At 56.2% G+C, this 15841-nt stretch overlaps 6 protein-coding genes across 6 annotated transcripts; 2 read left to right on the forward strand and 4 right to left on the reverse strand.

Moving 5' to 3' along the window:
• Positions 1–318: 318 nt before the first annotated feature.
• Positions 319–3329, forward strand: MFIFM68171_04128 (uncharacterized protein; the record flags this gene model as incomplete). The annotated part of the gene is made up of 3 exons (XM_071059548.1): positions 319–1806; positions 1942–3025; positions 3133–3329. 3 exons carry the CDS (start codon positions 319–321, stop codon positions 3327–3329), a joined length of 2769 nt encoding a protein of 922 aa, XP_070915649.1.
• A 1488-nt stretch (positions 3330–4817) lies between these two features.
• MFIFM68171_04129 (uncharacterized protein) lies at positions 4818–6401 on the reverse strand (the record flags this gene model as incomplete). Its single annotated transcript, XM_071059549.1, has 3 exons — positions 4818–5924; positions 5991–6188; positions 6246–6401. The coding sequence occupies 3 exons, from the start codon at positions 6399–6401 to the stop codon at positions 4818–4820; spliced, it is 1461 nt and encodes a 486-aa protein (XP_070915650.1).
• Positions 6402–7058: 657 nt separating this feature from the next.
• Positions 7059–9054, reverse strand: RFA1 (Replication factor A protein 1; the record flags this gene model as incomplete). Its single annotated transcript, XM_071059550.1, has 4 exons — positions 7059–7149; positions 7203–8657; positions 8703–8963; positions 9020–9054. 4 exons carry the CDS (start codon positions 9052–9054, stop codon positions 7059–7061), a joined length of 1842 nt encoding a protein of 613 aa, XP_070915651.1.
• Positions 9055–9801: 747 nt separating this feature from the next.
• On the forward strand, positions 9802–10947 carry LRA2 (L-rhamnono-gamma-lactonase; the record flags this gene model as incomplete). The annotated part of the gene is made up of 3 exons (XM_071059551.1): positions 9802–10435; positions 10488–10551; positions 10611–10947. The coding sequence occupies 3 exons, from the start codon at positions 9802–9804 to the stop codon at positions 10945–10947; spliced, it is 1035 nt and encodes a 344-aa protein (XP_070915652.1).
• A 459-nt stretch (positions 10948–11406) lies between these two features.
• MFIFM68171_04132 (uncharacterized protein) lies at positions 11407–11886 on the reverse strand (the record flags this gene model as incomplete). The annotated part of the gene is made up of 2 exons (XM_071059552.1): positions 11407–11830; positions 11882–11886. 2 exons carry the CDS (start codon positions 11884–11886, stop codon positions 11407–11409), a joined length of 429 nt encoding a protein of 142 aa, XP_070915653.1.
• Positions 11887–12107: 221 nt separating this feature from the next.
• MFIFM68171_04133 (uncharacterized protein) lies at positions 12108–12380 on the reverse strand (the record flags this gene model as incomplete). The annotated part of the gene is made up of 1 exon (XM_071059553.1): positions 12108–12380. The coding sequence occupies one exon, from the start codon at positions 12378–12380 to the stop codon at positions 12108–12110; it is 273 nt and encodes a 90-aa protein (XP_070915654.1).
• Between the last annotated feature and the right edge of the window lie 3461 nt (positions 12381–15841).

Consider the following 15841-nt stretch of genomic DNA (forward strand, 5'->3'; position numbering starts at 1 on the left):
ACCTCGGTGTCCAAGCCCCTACCCCTTTTCTCATCCAGGCGCCTTCTTCTACGAACAGCGAGCCCTGCTGCAGGAGAATAGGCGGTATAGGGTGGACAGCAGGTGCCCGGCGTTGACCGGCCGTTTGCACCGCCAGGGACAGGGCCGATTTGACGCCCCATTTCAGTCCCTCCTCTGCATCGCTCGCCGCGGCCGACTGTCTCTCTCTCTCTCTCTCTCTGTGCTGCTCGACGGGTCCGACATTTATTTTTCCCCGGGGACCCTCTGCTCACTTCTAGTGTGCTCTGTCAGCTCTTGCCAGCTTCCAGACAGTGCGCCATGGACGCATTCTGGGATGGCAACCCGGCCGGCCCGCATCGCGAGTTACAACCCCGAGAGTGCACCTTGCCTGGAGAACTCCCCGCGTTCTCCCCACTCGGTGAGCGCGTCTCCGTCGCGACGCGTGCACCGTCTTTCTATAGCTTTCTGCATCGCGGTGCAAACCGAAACGAGGGACGAGCTGCAACGGAACCTCGAGCCTTTAGCAATATTACTTCCGCTACGGCGAATTCTTCATCGCCTTCTACTCCTCCTCCACTCGAGAACCCCCGCTCCGGTGTCGACACTGAGGCCTCCTCGCTACTTTCGCTTTCAAGTCCCTCGCGCTCGCAGCGGTCGCCGTCTGATTCCTCGCTGCCCTCCCCTATCGTGCCCGAAGTCGTCAACTACTCGGAGGGCATCCAGCGCCAGGCCGATCGTTTCGGTGGGAGTGACTACATCAGCGGCCTCAAATTCGTCAACAGGATGGAGAATACGGATCCGGATAAGCCTCTCTCGCCACCTGGGGCCGCCCGAACTATCGGCGTCACTTTTGACAGACCGACTCCTAACTCCTCTGGCGGCGACGAGCCTTGCCAACCATATCGCTACGGTCAGATCGGCGCTTCAAGCACTTTCCAACGCTTCGTCCTTGGTTCGCGTCCGATAATCTCGGACAACTGGCGCTCGAAGTTGGGTCCGGATACCTCCACGCCTGAGGCGAGTCTTCTGGGTACCGGCGGCAACAACACCGGTACTGCCAACGATCCGGCCAACTCGTCGCCCCCCACTCCGGGCACTACCCGTACCAGCGGCCATACCTCTCCGCGTAGCCATGCCCGCACTCAGTCCCGTTCGTCCGTCATCTGCACCCCTTCTCGCAGCCCGCTTCGTGCGCCGGCCAACCAGGACGTTGCGGGCGTCAGATATGAGGCTGCGGCCGAGGGAGCCTTTGCCGGTCGTGACGACGCCGTTGTTTCTGCTGTTGCTGCTGCTCAGTTGAGCGCCGACGGGGTCGGCTACTCGCCTCAGGGTACTGGGCCGGGCACACGGGGCCCGAATACCTCACCGATGGGCCAAAACAACCATCAGACGAACATCAACGGGAACGCCAACAGCAATGCGGGCCGTATTGTCGAGCAGCTGTCACATCTTGGCAACAACGCCAACGCCAACGCCAATACCAATGCTAGTCTACCCGCCGCGCAGACCAACCAAGTCAACATCCTCGACAACGCTTCCACCATCACCATCAAGCTCAGGCTTACACCCGAGACGCTGGGCTACTGCTTCGTGCGGCCCAACGGAGAGCGCACGCGGCTCGTGCCGGTGGACATGTTGCCCGTCGCGCTGCAAGGGGTTCCGGCCAAGGAGACGGACCTGGGCGTGATCGAGAGGCTGGTTGAGCTACCCATCCCGCAGGGCGTTGACGCGGCGGCGCGATCGAGCAATGTGCAGAGACTGATTCCCGTAGGTGGTCGTGGTATCACGAGCATACCTCAGCTTCAGGTACGGCGTCTTCTTTTTCCGTCCCAGTCTCTGCTTAACAAACCAACCCTCCCCCCCCTTCCCCTCCCCTCTCTCCGTCTCTTCCATCCTTCCAACCTGCTGTTCGGAACAAAAGCATACTAACCAACCTCCTAGCCCGCCCCAAACCACAGCAACCACACCCACTCCCTCCCCCCCTTCTCCCCTTTCTCCGGCGCCCATCCGCGCCATCCCAATCACTCCAACCACCACCACCACCACAACCACCACCAACAACAGCAACCTGTTCAGACCGCTCACACCAGCAACCCCACCCCGACCAACCAACCCGCGAAGCGCATGAAAGTCTACTGCGACAAGTGGGTGCACGAGGGCGTCTGCGCCTTCACCCAGCAGGGCTGCAAGTTCAAGCACGAGATGCCGCTCGACACGGCGACGCAGCACACGCTGGGCCTGTTCCACGGCCTGCCGGCCTGGTACAAGAAGCAGCAGGGCGAGCTGGCGCGGTTGCTCCCCGTTACTACTGCTGCTGCTGCCACTACTAACGCCACTGCTGCTGCTGCTGCTGCTGCTGCTGCTGCTGCTGCTCACCAACGGGGTGTTTCTGTTCCTGCTGGTGCTGGTGCTGGTAATGGTCTGGGGCAGTATGATCGGTGGGGGGTGGGGCATGGGCAGTTTGTTGGAGGGGCCGCTGCGGGCGTGGGCGGTAGCGGTAGTAGTAGGATGGGGATGGGGATGGTGGGGGGTGGATGTGGAAATGGCGGTGGGAGTGGGAATGGGAGTAGAGGGGGAGGAGGTGGTGGAGGTGGAGGAGGAGGTGGTGGTAATCTGCCCCAGCCTAGACAGAGGCCGCAGCTGTTGCAGAGCTGGCGGTCGGGGTTGGTGGTCAAGGACGACGAGCAAGACGAGCAGACGCGGCTCGGTCTGAGGAAGGACATGGGTCCCGGCGGGCAGGGGTTTGACGGCGCTGGTATGCCACGGGAGTTGGTGCCGTTCCGGTTTGGTGTTAGCGCGGGCCGGAACGAGCGCTCTTTAGGCGGCGGGTTCGCTTCGGTGGCGGCCGAGGTCGGCGCCGGTCGATTTGGTGGTGAGGGCGCCGGGGCCGGCCGTTATGGAAATGCCGTCCATGGCGTGTCCCATTCACCCAGCACGGCGGCCTGGAAGCATCCCCCGGCCCGCCTACCGCACCATCATACCCAGCATCAGCAACAGGCTAGTGCACCGGGTTTGGGAGCAAGGAGTAAGTCCATCTCTCCCTTTGTTTGCTTCCGGATAGCCCCTATTCCACTTCTTGGCAACACCGCCCATCCTTCTCTTTTCAAAATGCTAACCGCCCACTTACCACAGCCTTCTCCGGTTTCCCGCCCTCGCAATTCGGCCCCATCGCCCCGCCCCGCCTGCGGCAGATCCAGCAGCACCTCAACTCTGGTGCCAACCTGAGCAACGCGGACGGGATGACTCCTATCACTGAGCGGGCCGGTGAGGATGGAGAGGTAGAGCGAGCACTGGGACCCAACGGGGTCGGCAGCGGTCTCGGGAACTAGAGGGGACGTCAGACGTAAGCACAATGCCCTCGATTTTCCTACTCTGCAGCTCTGCCCTTCCGAGCCTTAAACCTGGCTGGGTGCTTCTCTTACCACGGCATCTTTCCCACCTGCCGGGATTTCAATGACTATTACGATGATGGCTCAATAAATGTCAAGGATACTCTGGCAAATTAAGCGCCAGGTTAGCCTCAAATGGTATCAGGTTTTGGACTGGAACTGGGAGGAGGAACGGGCACGCCAGACGGATGGATGGATGGATGGATGGACGCTGCTCCCTTACTAACAGTACTTTTCAGATATTCTATCCCACCCCCTCGCATCTTCTTTCTGTCCTCTCTTTAGTCCTTCATGAGTCATGTGTAGTATGATACGAGTTATGATATGGCATATGAATCGCGGAAACGGGCGCTTGAGGCGGGTCTTACGTGGGCAACCAGCCACTCCAAACTCGGCGATACAGGACGGCCGTCACCCCGCTTCCCTTTGTTCTTTTTATTCAATATGAGGGGATGGACATGGTTATAGGTCGATGGGACTCTCCCAAGGCTAGTTACGTTATCATAACGGCGGCTTACGAGGGAGACAAGCTAGGGGGCGAGAGCCAGGTGGGCTGGATTTAGACTCGGACGCGGGTATGGATATGGTAGTTCCCAGGCACAACGTGCCGTCGTTTGTTATTTCATCCTTTTCCCTTCTTCTTGAGCGTCTTAAAACCTCCATTGCACGCAGTACCCGGCCTCTCGAGGCGGAGAGATCACGGATCCGCGATACTTATCTCCGCCACGACTGCACTCCATGAGTGCATGTATAATAGACAGACCAGAAAGGCAGGGTAGTATGGAGACAAATCACTGGAATAGAGCATGGATGTGGACGGAACTACGGTATAGAAGTTTAGTTGAGAATCTCTCTTCTGACAGATGTAAGCGTCTTGCCATCCGTAGCCCACAAAAGAACCCATGTCTACACCTCTACAAACAATACGTATGCAAGTTTAACTGGGTAGAGATTCCCAAAGGGAACTGCGCTTGTACGGCCCGAGAAGGTTAGAGACAGAGTAAGGCGCCAGGTTTCCTTGATCTAAGGACGATTGACAACGCTGCAGCACAATTCCTGGAAATGCATTGTAGCGGCTACGCGCTGATACTTAATAACTGCAGCGGTGTGCCGCCGTCATCAATAACCCCTGAGGCGACTGTTGTGACAGCTGTTATGACGCGACCATATGCACCCGCCCTCTCCAACGCCTGGCTTCCGCACCTTTTTCGCCCGCGATTCCATTTCGTTTCGTGATCACCCATCCCCGACGTGCCCTGTATTCCCTTGCATAAGCCAATGCGTCTCTCCCCGTAATCTAGAACTGGAGCAGGGCTGTCTTGGTAGGCAGCCAAAAAGCAGGCTTCGGCATGTCCCTCTATGCGTTGTCCTCCGCAGCAAAGTCAAATAACAGCAAAACAAAACAACCCATAGACCCTCGCTGCCCGCTCAGTAACCCGCGACCACGCCAGTCATTAAATCCTCGTCCTCTACCTGGTTCACGAATGTGATGTTGTAATCGCGCGCCACGGCATCTTTATCCTTCCTTTGCTGGTTGATTAGGAACCGGATGTAGTCACGGCTCGTGCCCAGCCGCTCGTCAGTCGCCTTCACCAATGGTCCCAGATCCCTGATGCGCTGCGCGGACCGCATCATCTTCTCGGCGAACTCCGTCTCGGAGAGCTCTTCACCCGGAGCGAGGAAGGTGAGATACGCGGGGCTGCCGTCCGCCGGGCGCTCGATCACGCCGCTCAACATACCGTCGTCAATCATACTCTGCACGAGTGCCTCAATCTCGCCTTCGCTCTGCAGCGGCGCGGCCGTCTCGGCGTTCTGGGTCCGCGTCCGTATCTGCTCGAGCGAGATCTTGGTGTAGACCTGCCGCAGCTTCATGATCTGCCATCGTTGATAGTGCTGCAACACCAGGCGCATCAGGTTGTAGTTGTTCTCCTCTGCCCAGAACTGCGCACCCAGGCTTTCAAACTCGGACTTGAGCGTTGATGCCGTGGTTTCCTCAAATGCCTTGGCGATTGACTGGTAGGGCTTGCCCAACGATGAATACGCCTTCTGCGGCCCCAGCCCTGTGGTGGGCGGCAACGGGGGTGTCTTGCCGTTGAGCAGCAGCCCCACGAGAATCCACTTGTTGTGCGCCTCAACCATGATTTTGCTGCACGAGATGTTGTCCTTGGTAGGATACGAGATCACGCGCTCCAAGGCGTCCAGTGCTTGCTGCCATGACCGCCGCTGGATGAAGCAGAGTCCGCGGAAGAAGTCGTATTGGAGCACATCGTTGCAGCTGAGCTGCTTCGTCAAGCCGGACTCGACCGTCACATACGCCGCTGGCGGCAATCCCATGTCGCACCAAGGCCGCGTCTCGTACAATCCTTTCATGCCCGGATAGAAGACGACGTCCTTTTCGAGGACGGGTAGCGCGGGCACGATGTCATCGGTGGTATATGCGAGCTTGACGAGGGCGACATGGTGCGAGGTGAGAACCGAGCCCGTAGGATCGAGCCTTAGAAGTGCCGTCGCAAGCAGATCGACGGCAACGGAAGCCTGAGACCCCCGTTAGCAACTTCCAGACCGCCCAGCTGGAGGTGGCTACCCCGTGCTGCCACTCACCGGATATAGCGTCCCGCTACTGAGCCATTCGGCAACGGTTGAGAATAGTTTGCCCGCGTACCGTATCTGACGGCTGTCGAATGTAGAAAGGAAGATTGCGATCTTCGCCAAGAGATCACCCTGGGGTAAGGTCTCGGCGTTCTTCACCGCGACCAGCAAGCCCAGGTACGAGATGGAATAGAGATCCGGACGGACGTGCTACTAGACCGTCAGCAATTGCAACCCTGGGTTTCCACAAGGGCAGTCTCTGCGCACATCGAGGAGCTGAGGAGCAAAGTCCTTGAAGCCGGGTGTCGCTAACAGCTTCTCCACCTTCTGACTGTGCGACCTCGCGGCAGTGTGGTATTGCACGTCGTCGGCAAAGCCGCCCTGCGGCGGAAACGCCAGGAGCACCGGGGCGAAGCGGTCCATTTGCAACGCGGTCGGTAGTGGGAACGGTGAGTCGGTAGGCTAGGAAGCTACTTTCGGAGGCGGGTGGTAGGGAGAAGCGTGACGTCGACGGCAATCGGAGTTACAGTCGAAATCGCCCTGATCTTAGAGGAAAACAGAGCAGTTACGAGACACTCCGGGCCCCGGAAACTCCTCTTATCATGCTTAATCCGCCGCTGGTGAACCGTTGTCGGCGCGGTTTCGGAGGAGAGCAGTAGAAGATAGAGGGAAGGTTTGGTGCAAGCTCCTTGGCCCCGCGATTTGCGCTGCGGTGGCCTGCCTAGAATAGCCCCACCTTAACACACACAAGGCTACAAGGCTGCACGGTCAGTCACCAGCCTACACTACAGTAGAGTTGCTGAACCCCCACAAACGTTTCAAACGAACAGCGCCGTGTCCTCGGTATTTCTGGGGCGAGATGCGCCCGTATCAATAGAATCTAGGTTCCACCATGTTGCGCAAATTGATAACCTCCGACTCCGAATCCATACAGCTGCGAACCTCGCTTCATGGCTTACGATAACTTCCCTCCCTCCCTCCCTCCCTCCCATCCCCTCCCCTCCCTTGGCCGCTTCTGCAGTCGTCAGGCCAGATGGATATCCTCTCTGTACGGCAACAGCCCCTGTCACCCCTCTAGAACTAGACGCTCATCTGCTTGATCAACTCCGCCAATTTGTGGGCCTCAGCCTTGTAATCCAACGGCACGGCGCTCATGACCTGATAACGGACCCTGTAATGCCGTTAGCATATGTGCGAAACGGGAAAGACAAGACAACCACAAACCGTTGCTGGTCGTCATAGGTATCCAGCTTGGCACGGCACCGGAAGCTCAGCTTCTTGCACATGGCCGCCTCAAACTCGGTTGCCAGGCGCGCGTCGTCCCCCTGCTCACGCAGCTCCATGAGCTCGTCGGCCGTCTTACCGCCCATGATGGCCCTAGCTGTGTCGTCAAAGCAGCTGAGCCATAGCTGGCCCGTGTGGTCGTTGACGTTGATGCTCATGATGTAGCGATACTGCGGCCGGTCGTGGCTGATGTCGCACTTCTCGCATCGCCACGTGCCGTCGCCCATGTCCGTCACTTTCTTGTTGCACTGTTCGGTACGACACGCGGGATAGGCAAAGTTGGGCTGCCGGATGTGCACAATGGTTGCCTTGAGCGTGAAATAGTCCGGCTGATCGAACCCGAGCCTCTCGTCCTTTGCCTGCTGGGTGGTCTTGGTGTCATCGGCCCGGCCCGTGGCGGCCCCGACCGATGACAGGTTGTTGTGCGACTGGAACGTGTTGCTCCTGCCGCTGGCGTCGTACCAGCCCTTCAGCCGGTGCGCCTCGGGGATGTCCGGGTCGATGGCCATGGTGCCTGACGATAGCAGCGACAGGCTGCGCCCATTAAAACTTCCGACCCGCGTGCCCTTGAAGGCGACAATAGACTCTAAGCTGGCGTCGAACTCGGATGCGGTCTTGCCCCAGATGGTCACCCGCACCGAGTAGCCCGTGTCGTCGACCAGCGTCAGCTCGCGCTTGTCATAGTCCTTCTGGGTCGTTTTGGATGTGATCCGCGACAACTCCTGGACCTCCTTCAAGACGCCAATGACATCGACCGTCGCATCTATCTCAACCTCCCCTAGCTCTTGGATGTTAACAAAATTGAAGCGCACCTGCGGCACCGAGCTCTGGTCCTCAGCCTTCTCGATGACTGTGTCGCGCTCAAACGTGAGCTCGTAGTCGTTGGGGAGGTTGCTAAACTGCTTCTTGGCCAGGTTCACCTTGCAAGGGCTGGAGATGTAGTAGACGGAGCCCTCCTGGAGCAGGTCGTAAAACTGATCGACCTGCTCTTTGAAGCCCGTCGCTCTGATCTCGCCGCTCTCGTCTAGGAGGTTCACGCTGAAGAGCTTGCCCTCATTGCCGGCCTTGTGCCACACCTTGATGTCCGACTTGCTCGTGACCCTGGCCTTGATGGTCCACTTGTGCGCATAGGGGGATAGCGCCTCGATGGGGTATATTGTGCTCGCGCCGTGCTTGTCGCCGCCACCGCCGGAGCGTGAAGCCAGTTGCTTCTGGACTTGGGATTTTGACTCCTGGGCCGGCTCGCTCTTGGCGCCGTAGAAGCCGGCGCCACCAATAGTGGTGCTGCGCGGCTCGGTTGCTCTCATCTCAACGGCTGTGGGCTCGCCAATCTTGTCGGGGGTACCGAGCGACGGGATGACTTCGAGATCCAGGATGATCAAGACACTTTGAGGCCTGTAAGCGGAGGCACGGTTTAGACGGAGCAGCAGTACAACGCACCTCTTGCCCTTGATGGACTGAGCCTGGTATTGCCTCATGCGTACGATGCAGCCGCGTTGCAGCAGACCATCGTGCACAACGTGGTTGGCCTGGGTAGCCAGCATGCACTGCACGTAGTTGTTCATGTCGCTGAGGACGACGCGGTACCTGTCAGAAGCACCAGTTCCTCCGACTTTCGCCTCGAGCGTCTTGATCTGGAGGCATTGCAGCACCGGCACCGGGAACTGGCTTGTTGCACGGTCGGGATCATTGAAGATGGCGCTGGGCAGCCGCGTCAGACCGAGTCCATAATCAAAAGATCCGGCCCGTAAACTTACTCTATCACGCCGCGGGTAATGTGCTGCTCGGCCATTTTTTTTTTTTTTCTCGATTCTTGCCGCGTTCTGTTGACGCAGGCAGGCTGGACTGGCGTCGATGGTTGAGGTCGGGAAGATGCAAGACTTTGGAGGGGCCGCGCTGCGCCTAACGTCCACGCGAAGAACGCGTCGAGGGGCAGCACTTTAATTGCTAGCAGAGCACGTACAGTGCGAGACTACTTATGCTGCATGACTAACACTGCCTACTTGCTGGAGCAACCGAAAACTATCATGTCAACAACGCCAGCTCGCAGGCTCTCTCCATCTTCCCGGCGCTAGTCAAGCTGCAAGAAGCTCGGAGGTCCACAGGTCTATCACTAGTTGAGGATGTATCACCCTTTGTTAACAGCTTGGGAATGCTGCTCGAGGAGAAGATCGGCCCAATCTGCGGAGCGCTTCCGTTGTTTAGTGGGGGCACTTGCAGCTTCCCCGCTGTGTCGGTGAGTTCAGGTTTGGAGACTTCAATTGCGGTTGAAGTTGGGCTCTGCGCTCTGAAACCACCCAACATCCCGTCCCAATCAGCTATATCTTTAGTATTCTTCGTCTCTCAGGGGCTGCCTCAGCCATCAGACAACACAAACAACGTAAGACTCTCTGCCACCCAGACGTTGTTGAGTTCTTGATCTCTTCTCTGACCCCAGCAGCCAGAGTCCACAGCTGCGCTGAGGATTAGACTTGGCTACCAATTTATTGTTCATTGCCTCCACCCCTGGTTTTCTCCCTAAGCTTGCAAGTTGAGCATCATGGCCTCCTCTGAATCAGCACCAGTACGCATCATTGACTCGCATATCCATCTGTACCCCGAATCCGAGGTGACGAGTCTGGCATGGTACAACCCCGAGAGCACCTTAGCCGGCCAACGCTCCGTGGACGAATTCCGCACGGCGACCGGCTCACCGCCGAACTTGGATGGCTTCATCTTAGTCGAGGCAGACCGCAAAAATGACGATTCCAAAGACTGGACGGCACCTCTTCAGGAGATCGCGTGGATGAGGAGAATCGCGACTGGCCAGCCAAAGCCCGGCGAAGGCCACTCCGCAGAGGACGCCAACCTCTGCCTCGCCTTGATCCCATGGGCGCCCATGTCTCTCGGGCCCGAGGTACTAGAGAAGTATCTCGATGCCGCCGAACAGGAGGCAGGACCGGCCTGGGCGAAGGTGAAAGGCTTCCGGTACCTGCTGCAGGACAAACCGAATGGCACCGGTTTGACCAACGCTTTCATTGACAGCTTGAAACTACTCGGGAAAAGGGGTTATGTGTTTGAGATCGGTGTTGACCAGCACCGGAGAGGACGCATCCAGCTGGAGGAGGCCGTGGAAATGATCGACCGTGCTCATGAGGGGGTGGACGAAGATGAGAAGGTTGTCTTTATTTTGAGTGAGTTGCCCAATTTCCATGGCAAGGGCCTTGCCGTACTTACCCGCACTAGACCACCTCTGTAAACCGGACTTGGCCATCCTCAACCAGACCACAGACGCTTCGTTTATTGCCTGGTACGTTCTCTCGGCCGGACTAAAGCACTTTCCAGGGTTAGTGGCTAATAGTCGTTTAGGCGCACCGCCATGTTTACGCTTAGCAAGTGCCGCCAGACCTACATGAAGCTGAGTGGTTGCCTCGCCGAGATGCCTGACAAACTTAAAGAGCGTCCGGCCTGGGACATATTCGTCGCCATCTCCAATTGGCTGGCAGTTGTGGTCGCCGCCTTCGGCCCCGGCAGGATTATGTTTGGCAGCGACTGGCCAGTCTGTACACAAGGGGTGGGTGACGACGCCTGGAAGAAATGGCATACAGTCGTCGACAAGATGTGCGACATGGCTAGCTTGAGCCAGGAGGACCGCGCGATGCTCTGTAGTGGAACGGCCAAGAAGGCGTACAAGATTGAGGTCTAGGCGGACAAAAACCTTGCCAATCCCTCTTACATCATACACCATTCTCGACGAATATGAACGGAGGCAATACGGGTGGCCTGGCAAACCGGTCACCATGTTGGAGCTTTCGGATCCTTAGGAATAAGAGGAGTATTTTGCTCTTCCCGGTTTTTTCTTCTTTATCTCTATCATCATCATCCATACTATTACCGATGATGGTTTTACTTCTACTACTTTGGTTGCCTCTATAGGCTTAAACCGCCAAATTCAGTTAAGAACAGGCCTGCAAGTGAAGCGAATACTACTAATTTGTAGTACAAGATGCCGCAAAGTCTATAGAGTGTCATGGTCCCAACACTTTGATTGGTAATCCGCCGTCGTTAATATCGTGACTGTTTGGAAGCCCCGCTGTCTCCTGCTCTTCAACAGCGGAATCGATGAACTATGTGTCACCGATTGGTCGGTTGGCCATCCAGCGAATCATATGTTACGCGTCGATTGTGGGTTCGTCGCTCCGAAAGTCGAGGAGACGGGACTACCGCAGGAGGAGAGATTGGGCCTGGGCGTCGAAATGGAACTGGCTGACCCGACCCATTTATCGTGCTGAAATGAGAAAACGATGGCAGGCAAGGTGTGATGTAGACAAAAGTCACCACGCTGAAACTGGTGCTTAAGAAGGCCCACGGCAGCAGCCACTTCGCTCCGCAAGACTTGGCCTTCCTTGGCTTCGGTCGCGTCCACCACGGTGCCTCCAATGTGGGGTTTGTTGTTGGAGTGCTCATCCTTGAGCAGGAAAGCTAGGTTTACATGGTAGCGGTAGGGGCGTGGAGGGTCCCCGGTTTCCGCATAGTCCGGGGGATGCATGGGAAGATTGCACATGCGGCCCTGGACTAACTCAACCTCGCTGGCATACTTGTCAGATCGGTCGCGACGATGAGTGGGTGAGATGGCTTACCGCATATGTGTCCAGTGCGAACACTTCCAGACACCCCGGTTCGGTGAATCAATCCATATGTTAAATCATTCGGCGCCCATCACATACAGAAACCATCCGAGCCGGAACTCCGCGTCGGTCTGTGGATCACAAAGCGGATGCCTTTCTTCCGGGTGGTGCGCGCCTGGGGAATCATCCTCGAAGGGACCTACGTACGAACCGCGCCGAATCTCTTGGGCCAAACGCCTTAGCTAAGGTCGTCTCCCTGCTCGGTAACGAAGTCTACGGTTTTCTGCCGTGCTTCTTCTAGCGTGAAACACGGAGTGAAGAAACGGGAGCCAAAATCGACCGAGTCTTCGTCAATGTCGAGAAGCTCCGCGTTTCGTACGTGTAGTGCCGCCAATTCCTCATCACCGAGGACATAGACACGGTCGTCGAGGTTTTGGTTTTCCAACAGGATCTCATTGAGGTAATCGAGGAACTGCTGCCTGAACCGTTGGTCGTCGTCCCCGTCCGTCATGGTGACGAGGGATCCTCAAATTACCGACGGCGCCAAGTGAGGTGTAAATGGTGCGTGGTGATATATAGACGTAAAGAATGAGATCAACTGGCGGTTCGAGTCTGTTGACGCGGTGGCCCGGGCGCGCGCGAAACCACCTGGAACCCCGGCAACTTCTTCTCGGTTGCAGCATGTAAGCCATCGAGCCTTTAGTTGGGTTAATTGGCGGTAAACTACACATGAAGTAGGAGCGACAATGCGTTTAGATCAGTTGTTCTTTGAACGACCCGCGATGGACCGCTCCTCCCAAAACAATCAAATAATCGGTCATCAGCAGTCATGGCCTGGCATCCGCGCATACGGCCCACCCGCCCAAACAAGAAGGCAAGGTGGTGATTAAGGTCCCTTGAGCATCCAATTAGTTGAATCGAAGCATTGATGGAGCAGTATTTCCTATTGATATAGGATGTTCCTCTCCTGATTATTGATTTTGCGTCAAGGTTCGCGCAGCAGTTTGTGGGAATGAAGCTCAGCTTTTAATCAAGGTTTTCGGTTTCAACATCAGACACCTGTGTTAGGTAGCTTATGAATCCAGACAGTAGATAGAGACCGGCCTCCGAGCAGCAGAAGAGAGATGATTGAAGGTCTCGAAGTGCATGAAGGCTGCGGAACCCGAAGCACAGTAAGCACCAGCAGACCCCGGAAGGAATCATTGCGCTTGTTACAGTAATTGTCATCCATTCCAATTCGCCATGTCCTTCACGTTGTCGTTGGACAGGACTTGTGTTGCGACTCGGCACACATAGATTGGACGGATCCTTGCGGCGCTGGAACGAGTAACGGCCCGCTTCTCGCTCACCCTGTTGCTGCGGATCTTTGTCCCGGGCCAGGACATGATGCAATGGGCGGAATAGATCCTAGCGGTCTCATTAGCGCCTTCCTATTGTAGAGTCTCCACGATGGGCAACGTCAGACGACAGGGACAGCATGAGAACGGAGTTTTTTGAACAGGGGTGATACCCTGACAATAGGATAACTGTCAAGTTGCCGTTTAGTAAACCCTTCCCGGTCGGCAATCATCAGGTGTTGGCAGGACGTGAGGGAACAGATGGCTGAGACGGAAGGTGTGAAAGTCCTTGTAATATCTAGCAAGGGCTACTAGTACAGTTCAGTAAAGCACTTTATTATACTTGTTCAGTCGGGGGAACAACGGTCAATCGTACCCTTTAAGTCCTTGCCGTCTGATTACGTATGCAGAGCGCTGGCGCCGGACGGCATGATGACAACCCAACTTAATCTCACATTCAATTTTATTTTATGTGCCATGCTGATGGAACGGCTACCAGCGCTATGCAAGATGTAAGCCGTGGCGGGATGACAATCCAACCCATAACAGAGCACCCCCTCCCCAGCCGGTATGATCTCCTTCGCTCGGGTTACTCTGGTATTCGTTTTCCGCATTCTACTATTTGGGGTCGCGGTATCTTACAAATGCCCGGTTGCCTGGCGCACTCCACCAACAAAGGGGAGCCTGGCGAGCGAGACGGAGCCAGACAGTTATCCTCATCCCGCACTGCCCAGCCGAGGGTCAGCTGCACGCGGGCGCTTTGCTCTTCTCGCCCACCCCTCAGAGAGTCCCAGAACCTTCCTTTTTACCTAACGTCTTCCCTGGTCCCTTCACAAGTCTTGGCTCAAATTTACTCGTGCCTAAATAAGCCCGCGCCGCCGGAACTGCCCGCTCGAATGCCTCCTCAAATGACCTCCCAGCACCTAGTGCCTGGTAGAACTCCTTCTTGAAAGACTTCGCAGCCTTATCCAAATCCAGCCCCTGCATCTCAACCACACGCCCTACTGCATCCGCAATAGCGGGTGTTTGCGTCTCGGACCAACAGGCGTTCAACACGGCCCCCCGAAGTCTATAGCGTTTTGCGTCTACAGCGAGCAGCTCCGCGAGGGCCGTGTGGTCCACAACCTGGACTGTGCCGTCGTCCCCTTCAAAGCAGAGGCCCTCTTTGCCGCCATGGCCACTGAAATGAAAAATCGTGGGCTTGTGGAGACCCTCAGAGAGATCCGGGATGGTACAGCTGAACAAATGTTTAACTTTGAACGCATTGGGGACCAAGGTCGTAGACAAGAGTTTCGCCAATGTTTTGCATTCATTGAGGAGGCGCAACGGATTGGCGTGTATGGGGTCGGCTGTGACGAAGAGGAACTTGATGGGCTGAATAGTGGCCTTGAGCTTTTCCCGGACAGGAAGCGGTCCGAAAGAGTGTGAGCAGATGAGATCACTAAGAGCTTCCACATTGACCTCGGCATTTCCGCTTTTTTTTTTTTTTTTTTTTTTTTTTTTTTTTTTGGGGCGATGTTCATGATGTGGTTGCGTGCCGCTTCCTCGAGTTCGCGAGCGTTAGAGCTCAATGAAGACTTGGCCAAGCTGGGTATATAATCGGCGCCACCGATCAGCGCAAAGGCGACGTGTGCCGCTTTGTGCCTTCGATGAAAAAACCAGCCACGTTAGCGGAGGGGACACTTCAACGGCCTCATAAAGTCATTGGTTTACGAGACAAACGAAATACGTTCATATGATCATATCACCATATCATGACAGCTCTCATCGGGTAGACGTGGGGATAAGCACATTTGCGGAGGCGGAACCTCAACAACGCCTAGGTCGTTCGCCCACGAGACGAATGGAGTGGTTGTTCATACTTACCACATCATGGAAGGCCTCATGGGTTAGACGGTGGACATGGCACTTCTAGTAGCACATCTCGGCGGGCCGGCTTAACTTATGGGCCGAGATGCGACATCTCGCGGATGCCCCATCCCCGCTGGACGTCCTGTTGGACATCCATGAAGGGAAAATTAGCTAGGGAGCATGGCGGTTGCGCTCTGCCCCTTCAACTAATATTCGCAGATAGGGAGCCATCGGTGCGGCTAGCCCTGGATTGCTGGGACATCGGCGTGAATCCACACGGTCTAGCCCGAACTACGGTAGGCAGGGCGAGAAGGTGATGGTGGAGGTTAGCCAGAACTTTGGCGTGTGAGTGACATCACGAGGGGGCCTGGGTTCGGTGGACACTCTGCCGCAAGCTCCTGCTCTGCGGAAATAGAAAAGTTTGTTGGGCGAAAGGGATTCCCGACTCCCGAGAACGTCGATTTCCTGGCATGTGTGTGACGTTTAGTGTGCTCCATCGACCTGCTAATACTGTAGGGTTTATCCGCTATTGGCAATAGATCACGAACGCCAGCTCACAACAAAGTCGTTTACCCTATAGTGGAAAATAAAGGTGGGAACAACTTCAATCTGTTTTCAGGTTGGCAATTTTCAACTCCCAACAAACTACTGTGCATTAGCGCGTGGTCGGAAGCATGCCGACAAAACTAGCCGAAGCAAATAACTGGGGGGTAAAACATGACACATCACAATCCTGGGACGATGGAAATAAAAATAAAAAAGAAAAGAAAAAGAAAAGAAAAAG

Source organism: Madurella fahalii (assembly GCF_045866475.1).
Source record: "Madurella fahalii IFM 68171 DNA, scaffold_2, whole genome shotgun sequence".
Classification (NCBI taxonomy): domain Eukaryota; kingdom Fungi; phylum Ascomycota; class Sordariomycetes; order Sordariales; genus Madurella; species Madurella fahalii.